This window comes from Liolophura sinensis, chromosome 1, assembly GCF_032854445.1.
Source record: "Liolophura sinensis isolate JHLJ2023 chromosome 1, CUHK_Ljap_v2, whole genome shotgun sequence".
Taxonomy (NCBI): Eukaryota; Metazoa; Mollusca; class Polyplacophora; order Chitonida; family Chitonidae; genus Liolophura; species Liolophura sinensis.
Genome location: NC_088295.1, coordinates 8063494 through 8079395, shown reverse-complemented (window position 1 = coordinate 8079395; position 15902 = coordinate 8063494). Strand labels below are relative to the sequence as shown.

At 40.1% G+C, this 15902-nt stretch overlaps 2 protein-coding genes across 3 annotated transcripts in view; one reads left to right on the top strand and one right to left on the bottom strand.

Annotated features, from left to right (window-relative positions):
• The window catches only part of LOC135469555 (uncharacterized), a 65286-nt gene that overhangs the window by 29428 nt on the left and 19956 nt on the right, over nt 1-15902 (top strand).
• LOC135469571 (BTB/POZ domain-containing protein 17-like) lies at nt 2449-15534 on the bottom strand. Of its 2 annotated transcripts, none has more exons than XM_064748060.1 (2): nt 11741-12002; nt 2449-4849 (listed from the first exon to the last, which is right to left on the bottom strand). In XM_064748060.1, exons 1-2 carry the CDS (start codon nt 11748-11750, stop codon nt 3705-3707), a joined length of 1155 nt encoding a protein of 384 aa, XP_064604130.1. In that variant the 5' UTR covers nt 11751-12002; the 3' UTR covers nt 2449-3704. The 2 variants fall into 2 exon arrangements, with proteins under 2 accessions (XP_064604130.1, XP_064604139.1); XM_064748069.1 differs by lacking the exon at nt 11741-12002 and adding an exon at nt 15251-15534 and having other exon boundaries at nt 2450-4849.

Genomic DNA, 15902 nt, shown 5'->3' with positions numbered 1-15902 from the left:
CACAGATGTAATCAGTGAGTAGTCTAGCTTAGGGCCAAGCCCATTGCAATATGCTGGTCTGGGGATGTTAACAGTCCGTACATGCAGTCTCATGCCAAGTCCTGCATGGTCCCCAAGTGCTGGACTTTCAATATTGAATAGCAATATTGTGAATTAAGATAAAACCATGAGACAAGGATTTTGAAGGAGCTGGCAGATGTAGGTTGTCATATGTACGGTGACAATTTTTCCTGTAGTTTGTGTAAGTTTGTTTGGTTAATTGTTGAGCTGAGAGGAGCTGATTGTAGACACGCTAGAATGTTACCTGTATACAAGCCTCCTATTGGGTGGTTTAGATTACAAGTGTGTCTCCTATCTTAGGCAGGATTACTCAGACATATACCTCTGTGACATTTCGATGTTAAAATTCACAAGTAACTATAAATACCATTGAATTCTCTTGTAACATTCTCCCATTGCGAGTGTGTTATTTGCTGCTTTAATTTGCTCAGAAGAATCATTTACAGTAAGTCTGCGAGTTGCCGAGTTTAGCGACTCTGATATATGACCTAGTTAATGATTACGGTTTAAGGCCACATGGGCATATTCACCCATTCAAGGCAATATGACTCTGACCTGCCTATTTCTTCCATTATGTTCCATTGCAGTATAGGCTGTCACACGAATAGAATATCATTTGTTGCAATAGTATTGTCTAGATGCAGAAAAAAAGTGCCCCTTAATATTATTGCAAGCCATTGCAGATGTTGGATAAAATCACTTGATGTAAACATGCAGTTTAGAAAACTGTTCTGTGTTCCCAGTCATTGTGTCTAGCTTAATTCAGGCAGAAGTTTCCTTCTTTACTCAGTGTCCACCCTTTTTCTGCATTAGAGCCTGGTCATTTCTCATGTAGAGTTGACAGGTATGGATTTTTCATGCTGGCATTTCATCTGATTGATGGAGAAATTACCTGTTCTGCAGACTGTACATTAATATCTGTCTTACAGTTCCCTGCCTAACAGGTTTCTGTTAGACTGATTATCTACTACAGCTGAACAATTCCTTTACGGCAGGTTTTTAGTCTAGCTGTCAAAAAGTTTGTACACCTTGATTTCCATACTATACCAGTACATGCACATGATTCTTTTTATTTCATATTGTACTATTTCATAGTTTCAATATTTTACAATCATTTATGCATATTCCTTATCTTCAAAGGAAGAAATCTTTCTATAGTTTTATCTCTATAGTCTGGAATGTTTTTAAGATTACAAATTAAATGTTCCCCTACTTCTGGCTAACTCTCTGGACTAGGATGTAATAAACCACAGCACTATACCTGTATTAGTTACCATGACAACGGTTTCAAATGACTTCTCTTACCTTGGCTAATTAAGCCATTGAATCTCAGTATGTCATAATAATCCTGTAATCATATGTCATTAGGAATGATCAGTCTCGTTATCAGTTATCGATATTCATAATTTGGCTTCCATGAAGTAAGTGTAGGCCTACCTTTGCTTGAGAGTAAAATATGTACATGTTTACTGATTTTTAAAATGTACAAGTTAAATATACTAAAAAAAAAATCAATGCGGAGCATTCTGGAAGCGAAGGAATGAAGGTTTTCATCTAGACTGTAATATGACAGCTTAAAGCAGAATGAATGCACTGGCTTACATATACCCATCCATTTTTATAAGACCATGAACAGCTAGTGTGCATGTACATGTGAGGCCCAGAAGAAAGTGATTATCAACAAAGAGGGGCATGTAGTGCAACATCATTGCATATGCGACTGCTGCAAGCTTGGCTCAACAACCTGTAGGGAACATACACAGTAGCAATTTTACTGAGCTTCACGCTTTTCATGCATTAATCGATCTGTGTGTAAAACTACTACATATGCATGTGCTCAGTGTAATAAATGTTTTAAGCAGGCCTAGTACATTGCTTAACATCTACATAACTAAGGGAAGTCTCATGTCTCTGAGGCAAAACATGTGCAGTTGTCAGTCAGAGCTTTCTGAAGTGGCAGCGTTTTACAGCATACACTGTTTGGTGTCTGGAATGTAATCAACAGTTTATGCCCCATTAAGATTGGCGTTGATTTCATGCTTTACCTGCTGAGTTATCAGATGAAGAGATAGGTAATAAATCTCAGCACATCCCGCTACTTTCTTACTCTCCCAAGGTGGGAGCTCGAACTTTTGCATTTTTACAAGTGAAGCAGAGGCTGTACTTTTCTATGCAATCTCCAGGCTGTGCTTGCTTATACACAAGAACATGTGCACCTACAATGAAGTAAAGCAGAGCTCGCTTTTCTACAGTTATGATTTTTGATTTATGTATCCTGTGAGAATGACATTCTTACACAATGGCTGTAGTGGTAAAGAAGCACAGAACATGTGGTAGGACTGTGATGAGGCCATATAGCCCTTTTTGTTATCAAACTTTTTGTGTCACATGTCACATGTGTTATCCCATCACCTTTGACCCCTGCTCTGTCACTTATCACACATGTCTAGGTTGTAATATGAACAGATATATTGTTACTGTAACTAAGATTATTGTCCCTCTCAACTTAACTGCTCTGGCCTTGACTGCAGTTTGGCATTTTTGATGATAATTGCCTACAACAACTTTGGCAGTGAATACTTACAATTACTTTTACAGTTAACCTGTACTAGTGTTTACCTAATATCACTTTAGTGTCAGGAAATCAGGGTGTTTTGCTGATTGGGTTCAGCATTACTGCAGACAGTTCCCTCACTGCTCATTTCCACATGTTTGTTTGAGGTAGTATTTGTTAAGTCAGGATTATTTGACAAATAGAAACTGCAGCAAATAAACAGTCTGGTTTTGCCCATTCTTCAGGTAGCACCACTGATAAGAACAGATTACCCATAAACAAAAACACATCAAAACTTTTTCTCATTAATGAAAGCAATATTCCAGCAGGCAGAGGGATAAAAACTGATGGTATGTTTAAATTTGTTTTCCTCTACAAGGCTCTCATACAGTGCAATTGGCATACATCGTACTTTCACGTATATGCTGTACAAAAAGAACCTGTTTCCAGGGGATATGAATATTTGTGACTTAATTTGACAGTGTAATAAACACAGATAAGCTCATAATCTCATGTAGCAAATAGATGGTGACACGTTTTAATCCTAAATGACTGACAACAGGTCTTTTTCCCTATACATTACATGTACATACACCATATCTGTATGCTCACACCTATGAAGGAAAGTACATTAAAACATGAATTCAAAGTTTGTGACTGTTTCTCCATTCATTGAGATATTGTGCTGGTCAGTTACATAAATTTATTGTATTATTGTGCAACTTGTGAATCATCCTTTTTCATCTCGTATATAGACTATTGGATATTTGGTATGTACATTAAACAAGATGTGATGAAATGAATAATAATTTGGACAGATGTATGAAACAGCTGGTCTATAACTTTTGTACAGTTCTGGTCTTCAAGCAAAAGCTACATGTCTGATATGAACAGTCGTGTCTCTAATCAGAGCCCAATGCTTAACTATTGCACTATGTTTACTTGCCCAGAACTGTTACAATTCACTCCCTTATTGGACAAATAAACGTGGCTGAAGAGTAAAAGAGCTGCAGACCATATGTTCCTGTCTTTGGTGGTTGTAAAGTTACAGAGGAGACTAATTGAATATCACTGCCTGGATGATGTTCACTCAGTGTTGAGGAGAAGAGGTTGTGTTCTCATACTCCTGTGGAACTGGGTCTGGATCTGGGTCTGGTAGAACGGCGGGCACTTCTCTTGCACCATCTGGTGGCCGAGGCACACGCGGGGTGTACTGTATCCCCTTGAAGTCCCCTTTGGCTTCAGGCAAGTCCTTAAAACAGTGGTACCTGATGGCAGCATTGACTAGATCCTGAACAGGAGGGAAATTCTTAAAGGCATTGTTTTTCTGCAAATGGTAAAGAACCCGTCTGTGCAGGAGTGGGTATCGAATGTTTGTTAAAATACCTTCTATTTTTGATTTGTCTTGGAGGTTGTTTGATTTCATCCAGTTTGTAGCAGCTGTCAAAAGAGCATTCTCCACAGCTTGGCACTCATCGTTTTTCAGTAGTTCACAAACAACATCATAGCCACAGGTCCTCCACCGTGGAGAATGGATGATGTCTTTGGCTCTGGTACACAATACCATGAAGGCCACATTTTTGACATGTTCTCCCATAGAGTTGCTCTCGTGTAAATCACAGGTAACTTCCACTGAGAACCCTGTCTGTTCCCCGCGGTCTTCTCCCCTAGAGGGAGATCGTACACTGCTGAAAGTACTGTTCAGAATCTGCAGAATATAGTTCTCACAGTGCTGTATGAGCGGCACCACGTCATACTTGACTGCCAACTTCTGAAGAGGCACCACGTAATCTCGGTGTAACCACACTGCCCCGCTGTACACAAAGTACAGGAATCGATGGAAGACATGGCTGCACTCTTCAGTCTCATTCAAGTGTAACACAGGAGTTTCCTCCCCTGTCGTTGGCAGATCATTCATGAGGGCTGCCAGGATTGGACTCTTAAGCCCAATGATCATCTTGTGCCCATGGAAGGTGTAGATGCCATCATTGATGCTGATTCTGACATCACTCAGTGATTCACTGTCAAATAACGATTCAAAAGACTGGCTGGTTTTACATTTTTTGCTTCCACCCGTATTAAAGCTGTTTTGGCCCTGATCAGGGGGTTGACTTGGATCAGGGTACTGCTGGTTTTGTCCACTGAAGCGTTTCATTTTCCCTTCCACTGGCAAGTCCCCGCGACATTTTACTGGGTCCTTCCCGGTCAGGAAACTAGTGCAGAATTCAAGTCGATCTGAAAAATAAAGAGAAAAGCAAAAATTTATTAAGAATGCCTATTTTCATGAAACACCCAAATAGTTCAATTTCATCCAGTCATAAAGTATCACATGTACTGGGGTACAATGTAATTTCTTGCGCAGTGATGTTTGATGTTTGAAAAAAAAAAACATGAAAGCTCCATTTATGTGTGCCAAGCTTTCAAAACTGTTTTATTAACAGCTGTAAAAGGGTATGATTTCCCATCATACCTTTCAGTTCAGAAAGGATGTCCATTACACGCAAAGGTTTGCAACCATGTACAACCTGTCCCCATATATCAACTTCAGTGATCACAGGCAGATGCAGATTTCTCTTCTTTGACAGTATCAATATTGTAAATCAATACGGAAATGTTAGCAGTCTTTCAAGCAGAACTATCAAGGTAGATGAGCCAATGGGAGAGCCCCGGGAGGTAAACTTTATAAGGCATGGTGTATGGCTCGAGCTTCCATTACCAACAGGTAACTGTAGCCTCTGATAGTGTTTACAAACGTCCAGGCTAAGTTTCACTCTCAAATCACCTCATCTCTTCTAATAAACTATGGATGACTCATAAAAGTAGTTACCTATTCCTAGATTTTACAGTGCATGAGAAACAGTTGACAGCCGTCACTGACAGTATAGGTCACATTGATCAGTTAAACAGTCTGGCATTAATTGGTACTTCTGTCAATAACCAAGTTTTACAGTCTCCACTTTTGGAGAGCTGAGATTTTGCCAGTTAATCTTGGACCACACATGGCCGGATGTTCCTTCACTGAAGTCATTTCCTTACTGCCAGTTCATCTGCTGTACCCAGTTTAATGTTTATACTAAAGTAGAAGACACTTAGGCAGTTTATTCCCCGTGTAAACACCTGGGGCAACCATACATCCTTTAAGCCTTTACTGTTGTTAGAAACTCGTGTATTTGAGCTTTCAGTTTTCTCATACATTTGTAACCAGGCTGCTTGATAATTAGGCAGCCTCAAACAAAGGGGCATAATTCAACAAGTGATAAATACACACCTGGTAATTTTGGTTTCTATTTGGCATGGTCGTGTACAGTGTATCTAATTGCTGATATTACACTGCATACAGATCTACCATGTCAGCGACCTGGACCAAGCCCTGGGCCAGGGCGAAGTGTTTAGGTTGGTTAATGTTGGGAGATGTTAAATGGGATTGGCCAGGCTGTAAAAGCACATGGCCTGACAGAGAGTTTGGTGTGAACAACTGGCATTCCTGCTGGAGCAGAAGGTCAGAGCAAGCTACTGTACACCAGCTACCCATCAGTCTCCCTGCCTCCAATCTGTCTGATGAAATGTCTTTATCATCAACCACTATCCCACCTCAGCCACCCTAACAAAGTCAATCATTTATCTCCAAGCTACAATAAAATGCAAGGCTGCATGCTATTTGTAAATTGGTCAGCTGATGAGACTTCCTATTCAGTAAGTATGTTTGCAGTTCATGTTTTCATTCTCCTGCCACAGACAGGGATTTGTAAGACCACTTTCTCTCTTTTCCTAATATAAAAACACACTTAAGGGACATCTCATTTCAGCACCAGTGGAAACTGTGAATAGTCTACACTGAGGTACATCCAATAAACCACCAAGAAGCAGCTTGGCCAAACACTAGTAGTTAGTGCAAAGCAAAAGCTGTGATTTTCAAACATCTGGCTGTGTCAGATACCAGGGCTTGCTCTTCATTAATGAGATATACAATAGGTACAATCACATACTGGGCTTGCAGATAAGGTGAGATCAGAAATGTCACTTACGGTAATGTTCTGCTACATACACTCTTCATCTACTTTATGCACCAGATTCAGAACCAAGTTAAAAAAAAAAAGAATTTAAATGAGATCAAGATGTATAGAACATAAAAACTACTTAGAGGCCAAAAAAGATAATCCACTATGTTATCTTTCATAAACTTTAGATTGGTAGCAGAATTGGAACTGTGTGTGTGTCTATAAATAATGGAAGGGCGGGATGCAAGGCTGATCAAACACAACTCTACCATTTACAAGATTGGATGTATAAAAAAGGATAGGGACTAGATTGCCATCAACTGCAGTTTGATCAGATATACAGACAGCAGAGCAGGCCCTTCTGAGAGGGGAATTAACTTTAGCATGGAGACACTGAGCATCAAACCATCATCTGATGTTGTTCTCATGACACCGATACAGGCAGCATTAAAACCTTACTTATTGGGGTTGAGCACTTGAGTTAGACCCATCGACCATGTACATGAATATCTAAATACACTGGGGCAAGCTTCACAATAAATCTGATCAATTGTTATATCCGGTATTCTTGGCTGTTCCCCATCTGCTGTAGTATACCCATGTATGATATAAGGAACCCAATGCTGTCACTGACATACAGCATACTTTGATTTCAACATGGGATTTTATTCTGCAGAGTGAGCGTGCTTCAGAGTAAAAGAGCCTGTTGATGCAGTTCTAAATCCATGTACATAAGAATTTCAGGAAGGCACACCATGTATTTGAGTATAATCATGGCAGTGCAGGTCTTTTGACCATGTTGACAATACACATATATTGTGAATTTTTCAGGTAACATTAAGGTACTACAGACCATTTTCAGCTTCATTTTTACCTGCAAATATGAACTACACACATATATATATATAAGTTATGTGTCATTCAATAAAACCACTGTGTGAAAATACTTTTCATGTGATGATATATTTACATATAGAAAAAGAGCGACAGCTAGAGTGAAGTAAATGTACTTGTGGTCTGTGCTGTTGTTGAGATGGTTTAGGGTTTGCATGTTAGGCTGTGATTATTTGAGTTCAGGTAAAGAGCTGAGCTGGAGTGTATCAGTTTGTCATCATGCCAGTAAACTGAGGCATAACTGTTGGTATTCTGTCATCTCAATATGTCTGAACAATACAAAGTACATAATGAACAAGAGTACAGACTAAATACGAGCCGTCCCTCCCACCTCATTACACCAAGCCTGACTTATATCTGTCCCCTGCTGCCGTTCAGTCATGCGAAAATTCAAGTGTGCCACGCACGCAAGTCACACAGATTGACTTACATCACCTGAGAGTTTTTTGACAGGGCAGGAGTGTCCGATCATGCAAGAGGACGTACAATCCTGTAAGAGGACCTCTCACATAAAACATCAACACCTTAACAAGCTACACTGCCTCAGTGGCGCCTCTGGTATGTTACTCACCCCAGTATATGGGCTTCATGGTTATACAGGGTTACATGTGCAGTGGCGGTGGGGGTCATAAAACGATTGCTATTAACACCTCTATGACATGTCCAGTCTGCTGTTATAATACCCGCTTGAGAGGACTGCTATGTATGGCCCAAAAACCAGCCTTAAGCCAGGCTCCACAGTTTGTCACAAACAAATTATTGAGAAAGTTGAAATAACTCTGTTGTGTACTTGGCTTAACAATGCTCACTGGCTGGAGCCAGACCTATTCTGTCCTTAATGCAGCATTTGTTGTCTGGGTGATCTAAGGGTGAAAATGCCACCCTACTCACTGCATGACTAGCGGACTACTTTGCATCGGACAAGCATGCTTCAAACTGCTTTCTGCCTTGAACAATACTTGAGAAAGAATATTTTAATTCCTTTATAACAAGGAAAAAGGAAATGCATGTACAACTAAACAAAAGTACAATAACTTGGAGAAAGCCAGAATCAGTATTACAGATGACATACATATACATGTATTAAAGTCGATGTCAACATTTTCAGATCACAAAATATCATTCTTAGAGGAAATTCTCCTCTTACCAGGATGTGGATATAAACTGTATGGTTAAGTACTAATGATTTATGAATAGTCAAGATCTTGTGTACCCTCAGTGATCATCAGGCCTTAACAGCCAGTGGCAAACTGGTTGACAAGAAGGCCTGATTAGGTAACTTGAGGGTGGGGAAGGGATGAGCACAAGGGCCAGCCTCACTGGGCAGCTGTGGGCACTAGGGCCAGAGCCTGCCTCTAGTGTCTATAGATTTCCCCATCAGGGTTTTTTTCAGGTTCCTAAACAAGCACTGTAAGTTAAACAGACTTGGTTAGAAGGCCTGGGTTGCCTTATACAAACAGATCTGTTAGCTCCGAACACACAGGTAGGTTGTAATTATCATATTACCACGGGCTAGCTGCTCACGGGCTGTCTCTAATCTCACCAATACACCCAGCAGCACATCACTTACAACTGAGGGCTAAATACAACACAACTACATGTGTACTGTGTTGGTGCGGATGTCAATGTTACCTCACAGTCCAATTTCTCACATCCTTCCATCACACTAATTTTACACACCAGTGTGCCTTGTGGCTTCAGAGACAAATTATTTTTGCCCAAAGTGTTTCTTGACTATATGTAGCTGTTAGATTGTGGCAAATTTAAAGGAGGTAGACCTGCAAAAAACCTTCAAGGAAACAAGCTCGAATTTTTTCCAGTGGTTACAGACTACGTAATTAAACTTATCAGGGAGGGTAAGAAAAAATTTAATGTTAGCTGACAGGGACACCCCAGTGGCCCAGAGAGCTGCTGTAGTCCCCTGATTGGGAGAGCAAGGACTTATCAGCCCAGGGGGGGTCAGCAACCATTAACCCCTGATACCCTGTTTACACAAATCTCCCATTATCTCACTGTACACTTCTGTGAAAATGGGAAATATTATGAAATTCTTGACACCCTGTCATGTCATCTGAAAAAGCCTGGCTTTCTTCCATGTGTCAGGTTATAACAGTAAATTCTTGTTCTGTAGATATCAGTGTACATGTATATATTATCCCCATGTAGCTTGGTGTTATACCATAATACTTGAATGGATTCAATCTCCGGAAGATTATTACTGTTTCACAACAAAAAATAATGATTACATGAACTTATAATTATATTAAGGATGGGGGACTTGGCTGAGTGTAGTGAACAATCCGTAACCAGGGGGCATACGGGTGTGGGTCCAATATCCGCGTCACACTGGGATTATGTAGATTTCACTGTTTTGGGTGACTATTGTCAGCTGTGATCATGGGTCGTTTGCCTGTTATGTGTGTTGAAACTAGAGTTTCCACTAGTATAATGGTGTGGAAGTTTGTCAGTCACACATGGGAAACTTTGTCAGTAACTGGGTACCATTGGTAGTTGACCACAGCAATATTCTTGACCCACAAAACTGAGTCAGCTAATGAATGAAAAATGCTTTTGTGTGGCATTGGACAACAATCAAATAAAAAATAAATAAGTGAGTTACTAAATTGTTCTGTTTAAGCATAAATAATTGTTAACTTTGTTCATTGTATACTGAATTATTATCCTAGAGACCAGATGTGATGCATGATGCAGAATGATTAAATACACGACCATAAGTTTCATCCGTGACTAACTTGCCCATTTCTCTTGACGCTGAGAGCTTTGTTGATTTTAGAAAGGTGTTTTTAGGTTTGCTTGGAACATGGGATGATATTCTACTGGAAAATTGTACCAGTAGAGTAGATTCATCTACTATATTTTCATCACCAAAAATAGTATTTTGTGATATTTATTTGCCTCTTAGTCTAAAAATACACTTTTGTGGGCAAAATTTTAGGTCATTTAGGGCAGGTTTGAATTTTCTGTACCTGTTTTGCTGACTCAGTCTTTCCTCTGAGGAACCAGTCATGCCAGTGAATGTAAGCAGTCTTCATATTGCTACACATTACTCAGAAGTTACATGTATCATAATTTAATTATTAGATATCAACTTACATTATTTATGTCTTATAGGATACATGTAGTTAAGAGCATACAAGTCTGGTGTCATCAGGAAGTGGCTGTCAGATTTGGGGTTCAGTCATATGTTTTTGTTAAGCCGTGGATGTCAGACAAGTCACAGACATACAGTTTTCCACCTAATGAACTATGTCCTTTTTCCACCAGGGAAAGTCGTGCCAACCTGTTGACAATATGTGTAGAGATATATTTGTGTATACACTAGCTGGTGTATATGGTTTAATAATATACTGCTCCTTACTAAACTCTAATGTCATAACCTGTTTACCCAGTCATACCCAGTAATCATCTATAACAAATATGGCTTTAAACTCAGTGGCTTCACGCTCGTGGGTGTATTGGTAATAACCCTTCCCCCACCCCCTTGATCTTAGCCACTACCAGGAATACCTGAATGCACCAAGCTTTTATATTGACTCAATAAGTGAAATTGTAGAAGCGAGGAGAACTATTTGATTACAGATAACAGTGGTAAGGGTAGCGTTACCTGTAGATGTGAACTGAGTGCGCTGGGGAGCCAGTTGCTGGGGGGTACCTGATAAACATTACCTGAGCTGAAACAGCTATTGTACTACATATAACCATGATCGGTCAAGAATTTTAAAAACATACTTGAAACAACTACATCATCACATACCCTTGCTTAAAGACCAAAGTTGTATAACACATCAGAACTTTCTTGACAGTGCAAGTTTATGAAAAATGTCATCCACATGTTATGTCCTGCAAATTACAGTTACATTACAACATAAGCCCCTTGATAAAGGAGGAGATCAAACTTTCGATATAAAGGACTGCAGAGTAGAGATCAAAACCACAGCACTAACTGCAGTGTGATTGTTGGCAAATGGTCGCACCTAACCAGTAAATATGGCCTCTTGCCAACTTACTTCTCTTGGGGTTTTATTCTGACTGTTTACCGTATGTAAATTCAAGACACACACATAAAGGCTTTTTATCACTTTCTGTGAGAATTTGACCTCCAGTATAATTTGACCAGAGGTGGGATCATTTTTCTCCAGTCAAAAGCTTTGGAACAAATACAAAACAACTAAGCTTAAATATTGCACTTGGCACTGTTAACTTTCAAACTTACCTGGTAGCATATTTATGCTGCTGCAAGCCTGTAAATTGTTCTCGTTGAATTATTTATCTGTATTAGGAAGCAAAGGTGAAACCTGCTCCAAGTGAAGCCATGTGCCTGATGACAGCGTCTCAGTGGTTCGCAAACTAGTACTGGATCATTCCCACAATGACCAGGAGAGTTACAGCCTGCTGTGTGTAGAGTAGGAGAGCACAGTCAGCAGTGAGCTCTCTCTACCTGGGGCTGTATATATAGCCTGGGTCGTCACTGAACAGGTCTAGCCTAGCCTTCATGTATATATATATATATATTGAACAGTTGGAGTCTCACTGATCAACAGGTCAGATAATGACCAGCAAGTTGTCTGTGTATACCTTCACTGTCAGTCAGCTGGGAGCCACTGTCTTAATCCAGCCACAGAATACAAACCCATTTTCCACATCGGTGGTCACTCAGAATTGAAAACTAGACACTGCAGGGTGAGCCTTACAGGTACTCCACAGGGATTACAAGAGCGCGTGCTGGACAGGCTGAAGGCTACACATTGGTTGACCACAGGGTGAAGATAGCCCTTTTTTTCCCCAATACCCTCTACTTTTTACCTCAGTACCCCACTGAGAGTGCATTAAACAAACGCAATTGTTTGTGGTACCACTTCAGTGTTCCCTGAAAGCACACTTAAGCACCTCTAAGCCCAAAGACAACTGCTGTGTTAACCTGTGCCCAAATACATTGCATGCCAGTGAAAGCCAAACCTCCCGGGGCTAAAACAGTTTGTGCTGGGGGAAAATGGTACAGCTTTTGTCCCGAAACAATCAGTGACGACTTAATTAAATTACTATGTCGAGTCTGAATGGCCATAGCCTTGGGGAACCCACTTTACTTTAGAGTACAACACAACTGGAATCATGGGTTTTCCATAATCCTTGTAATAACATATAACGATTGAGCTTAAGAGTTTATCTGTTCCAAGTTCTAAAATGTGTATTTGTATGAAAGTGTACTGTTGATAAGTCCTTTCAGTGTTTTCCAGTTGGTACCCTGCAATAATGTCACTAACAACACTTGCTGTTTTAGTAAGTACCAAATTTAAGACATGCTCAGGTTTTCAGGTGCCTATTCACTGAACTAAAAAAAAATTAAGATGTCAGATCTCTTTTCTCAGAATATAAACCCTGGCCATGATATATGGCTGGCATTAAGCCATAACCATTCAACATAAAAACTGTCAGTCATCAGAACTTAAACTGACATCAGACTAGATAAATTAACCTCCTATATTCCCAGAGTAAAATTATGAAGATGAATATGAACCAAACAGACTGAATAGACTTGCTAGATCAAAAACATCTGCTTATTTCCTTGGCCAAACATCATGTGGTTTGTACTTTGCCTCAGAGTCCCACCCACTCTGGTGGTTGTTTACTCAAGTGTATCAGCTACAGATTAATAACCATTGCCTACCTCAGGAGAGAACTTGTCCAGATCTGCCCATTATTTGATGTTCAGATCTCAACCACTGATTTATTGACAGAAGTAGTCAGAGCAGTCTTGTCAACAATCAGTTAGATCATGCGCATGCATATTAAACAGGTCGGTGATTCAACAAGCATCAGTTCACCAGATTTGTGCAAATCTACATTCCCAACCTTTTTTTCATTGAACAATTAACCTTTTTTTCTCACTTCAACTTGCACAAAACGGCCCTCAAAAGGATTTAAAGTATTAAAGGTAATGATAATGCATCAAACAGACTACAATGAAGACAACCTTTGAATGCTCATCTTTGCAATCCACCTCTGTTTTACCATATATACTGTTTTGTTTGCTGGCCTCACAATAGTTATGTCCAATGTCTTCACACAAATCCTTTTAGCAAATGATTTATTTATATCTATGTGATTGGTTGTGAATGCCATACTGAAGAAGTTTTCACTCATAAATTGCTATAGGTGGTGGAAACTGCAGTACGCAGGGTAAACCACAGACGTTAATCACGTTACTAACAAATTTTACCGTATCTGATATCTGATAAAGAGGTCTTCAGTGAGTGTTAGACAGCACAAACATCCCTACGAGCGACAGTCACCACTTATTGTCACTAAAGGCCCCTATGCACAGTAAGTCAAAGAATTAACAAATTCTCTATTCAGGGCCTGGATTGAACTCAAACCTCATTTACCTCATGGTTGGAAGTCGCACACCTTATTCACCAAGATACATCCTGCCCCTTATTAGCAAATTAAGCACAGCTTAATTGTGGTACAATTTTGTGTCATGATTTGGAAATTTTAATTCACAATTTTTTCTATCAACATTGATCATATCTTTCACCACTGATGTTGGTAGCTCTGTAGGTCTATGTGGTACACTAAGGTTTGTTTTAGTTATTTTATTGGTGTTTTACACCATACTAACAAATATTTCACCAGCGTTACCGTGGGGGAAACTGAGTAGAGCCTGGGGGAAACCCAAGACCATGCTCAGGTTACTGCAGGCCTTCTCACGTATGGCTGAAGAGGAAGCCACCTTGAGCTGGACTTGAACTCAACACAGCCACATTGGTGAGAGGCCCCTGGGTCATGGCGCAGTGATGGCAGGCTAACCACCTCAGCCTCGGTACACTATACTTTGATACAAAATCATTATTACAGTTCTAATGTACATAAAAACTGCGCAATTAAATCAACAATTCATAGTTTTGAAGTGATGTCAATCATGTCATAGCTGCTCTGAGCCAATTATCTGCACATCCTTTAGTCATGTGACTAGAGTACTGGCGGTGAAAACAAACCGAATTTAACCCATACGGGATTGGCTTTGAATAAGATTTTAGAATAAATAATGAAAAATAGGCCTATAACTTTTAGGTAAGAGTTTTATTCTAGAAAAGTAATCAGAATGTGCCTCACCTTCAAATATAATAGTTTCATTGTCCTGTAGCACTTAAAAATCAATTAAAATCAGCATTTCTCCCATTTACCTGCATGTTATCTATCACCTCTCGGCCCTTGCCAGGAACCAGATGCTCACAGCTATGAATTATGATGGTCCATATGATCATAAAGCATTATCTTGAAATACCGTAATTTTCTAGTATCCCCTTTTGACAACATCTACATGTATCATGTATATATAGGAGAGAGAGAGAGAGAAAACTTTATCTTTCACAAGAGTAGATGATAGAGTGTATTTAGGAAGTTGGCTATAACATAGGAGACCTTTCAAACTGTGGCAGTGATAATTTGAGAGGTTCGCCTTGTTGAGTAGGAGTCGGGAAGGCGGGCAGACGGCTGAAAACTTCAGCGACGCCAAATAGTCAGACACGATAAACCATCTGGGAGGGAATGATGTTCGCCGTTTGGAGTCTTCACTCGTGCCCGCTAGGCACAGTGTCATGCAAGGAATGGCCACGGCAAACTATAATCCCCCAACTGAACAAACTTTTACACCCTGCCGAAACTTGGACATACCAAACACACAGATCAAATCAAAACTTGTAAACATCAAAGACATACTTACACTAGAACTCACTGCGATACGACGGTGCGTTGTTGTTGTTGTTAAGGGGTAAACTTTAAAGACCACCTGACTGTTGTTTCCCCGATTTTTTTTTCGTATCGATCGCAGATGATACTTTTTTCAGAGCTTCATGAGTGGCACACTTCGCAATTAGGAATCACATGAACTTTTTTACGGATCATAACGTGCTATATTCCTGGCTAGAGTAACTTTGGCCAAGTTTAACTTGGACAGTTGAGAGTTCTCATGCCGGGGCTTGGGGTCACACGGTGTGTGAGGGGAGATTTTGTATTCATGGCGCCTTACAGCCCCGGCATCGCGGCGCCGGCAAGGGGAGTTAACTGTGCTCTGTTTTCTCCGCACCAGTCGGAGAAGCTAACCACACGTGTCATTTGTCACATCTTCCGACTACCGCGTGGTTGTGTATGTTGGCGATAAAGACAATTGGCACGCTGTGTCATGAATGTGAAAAATGTTAAATTATTTAGCAGAAGACTACAAACATCGATTGGGAACCGTGAATTCCGCTTGATTTTTGTCGCCTTCTATGCAACATTTTATTTCTACCTATACTTTCAGGCGGGTTAGAATTCCAAACGTGATACACATATACTACACATCATAGTTTGTAGGCCCTATAACTCATATGAGA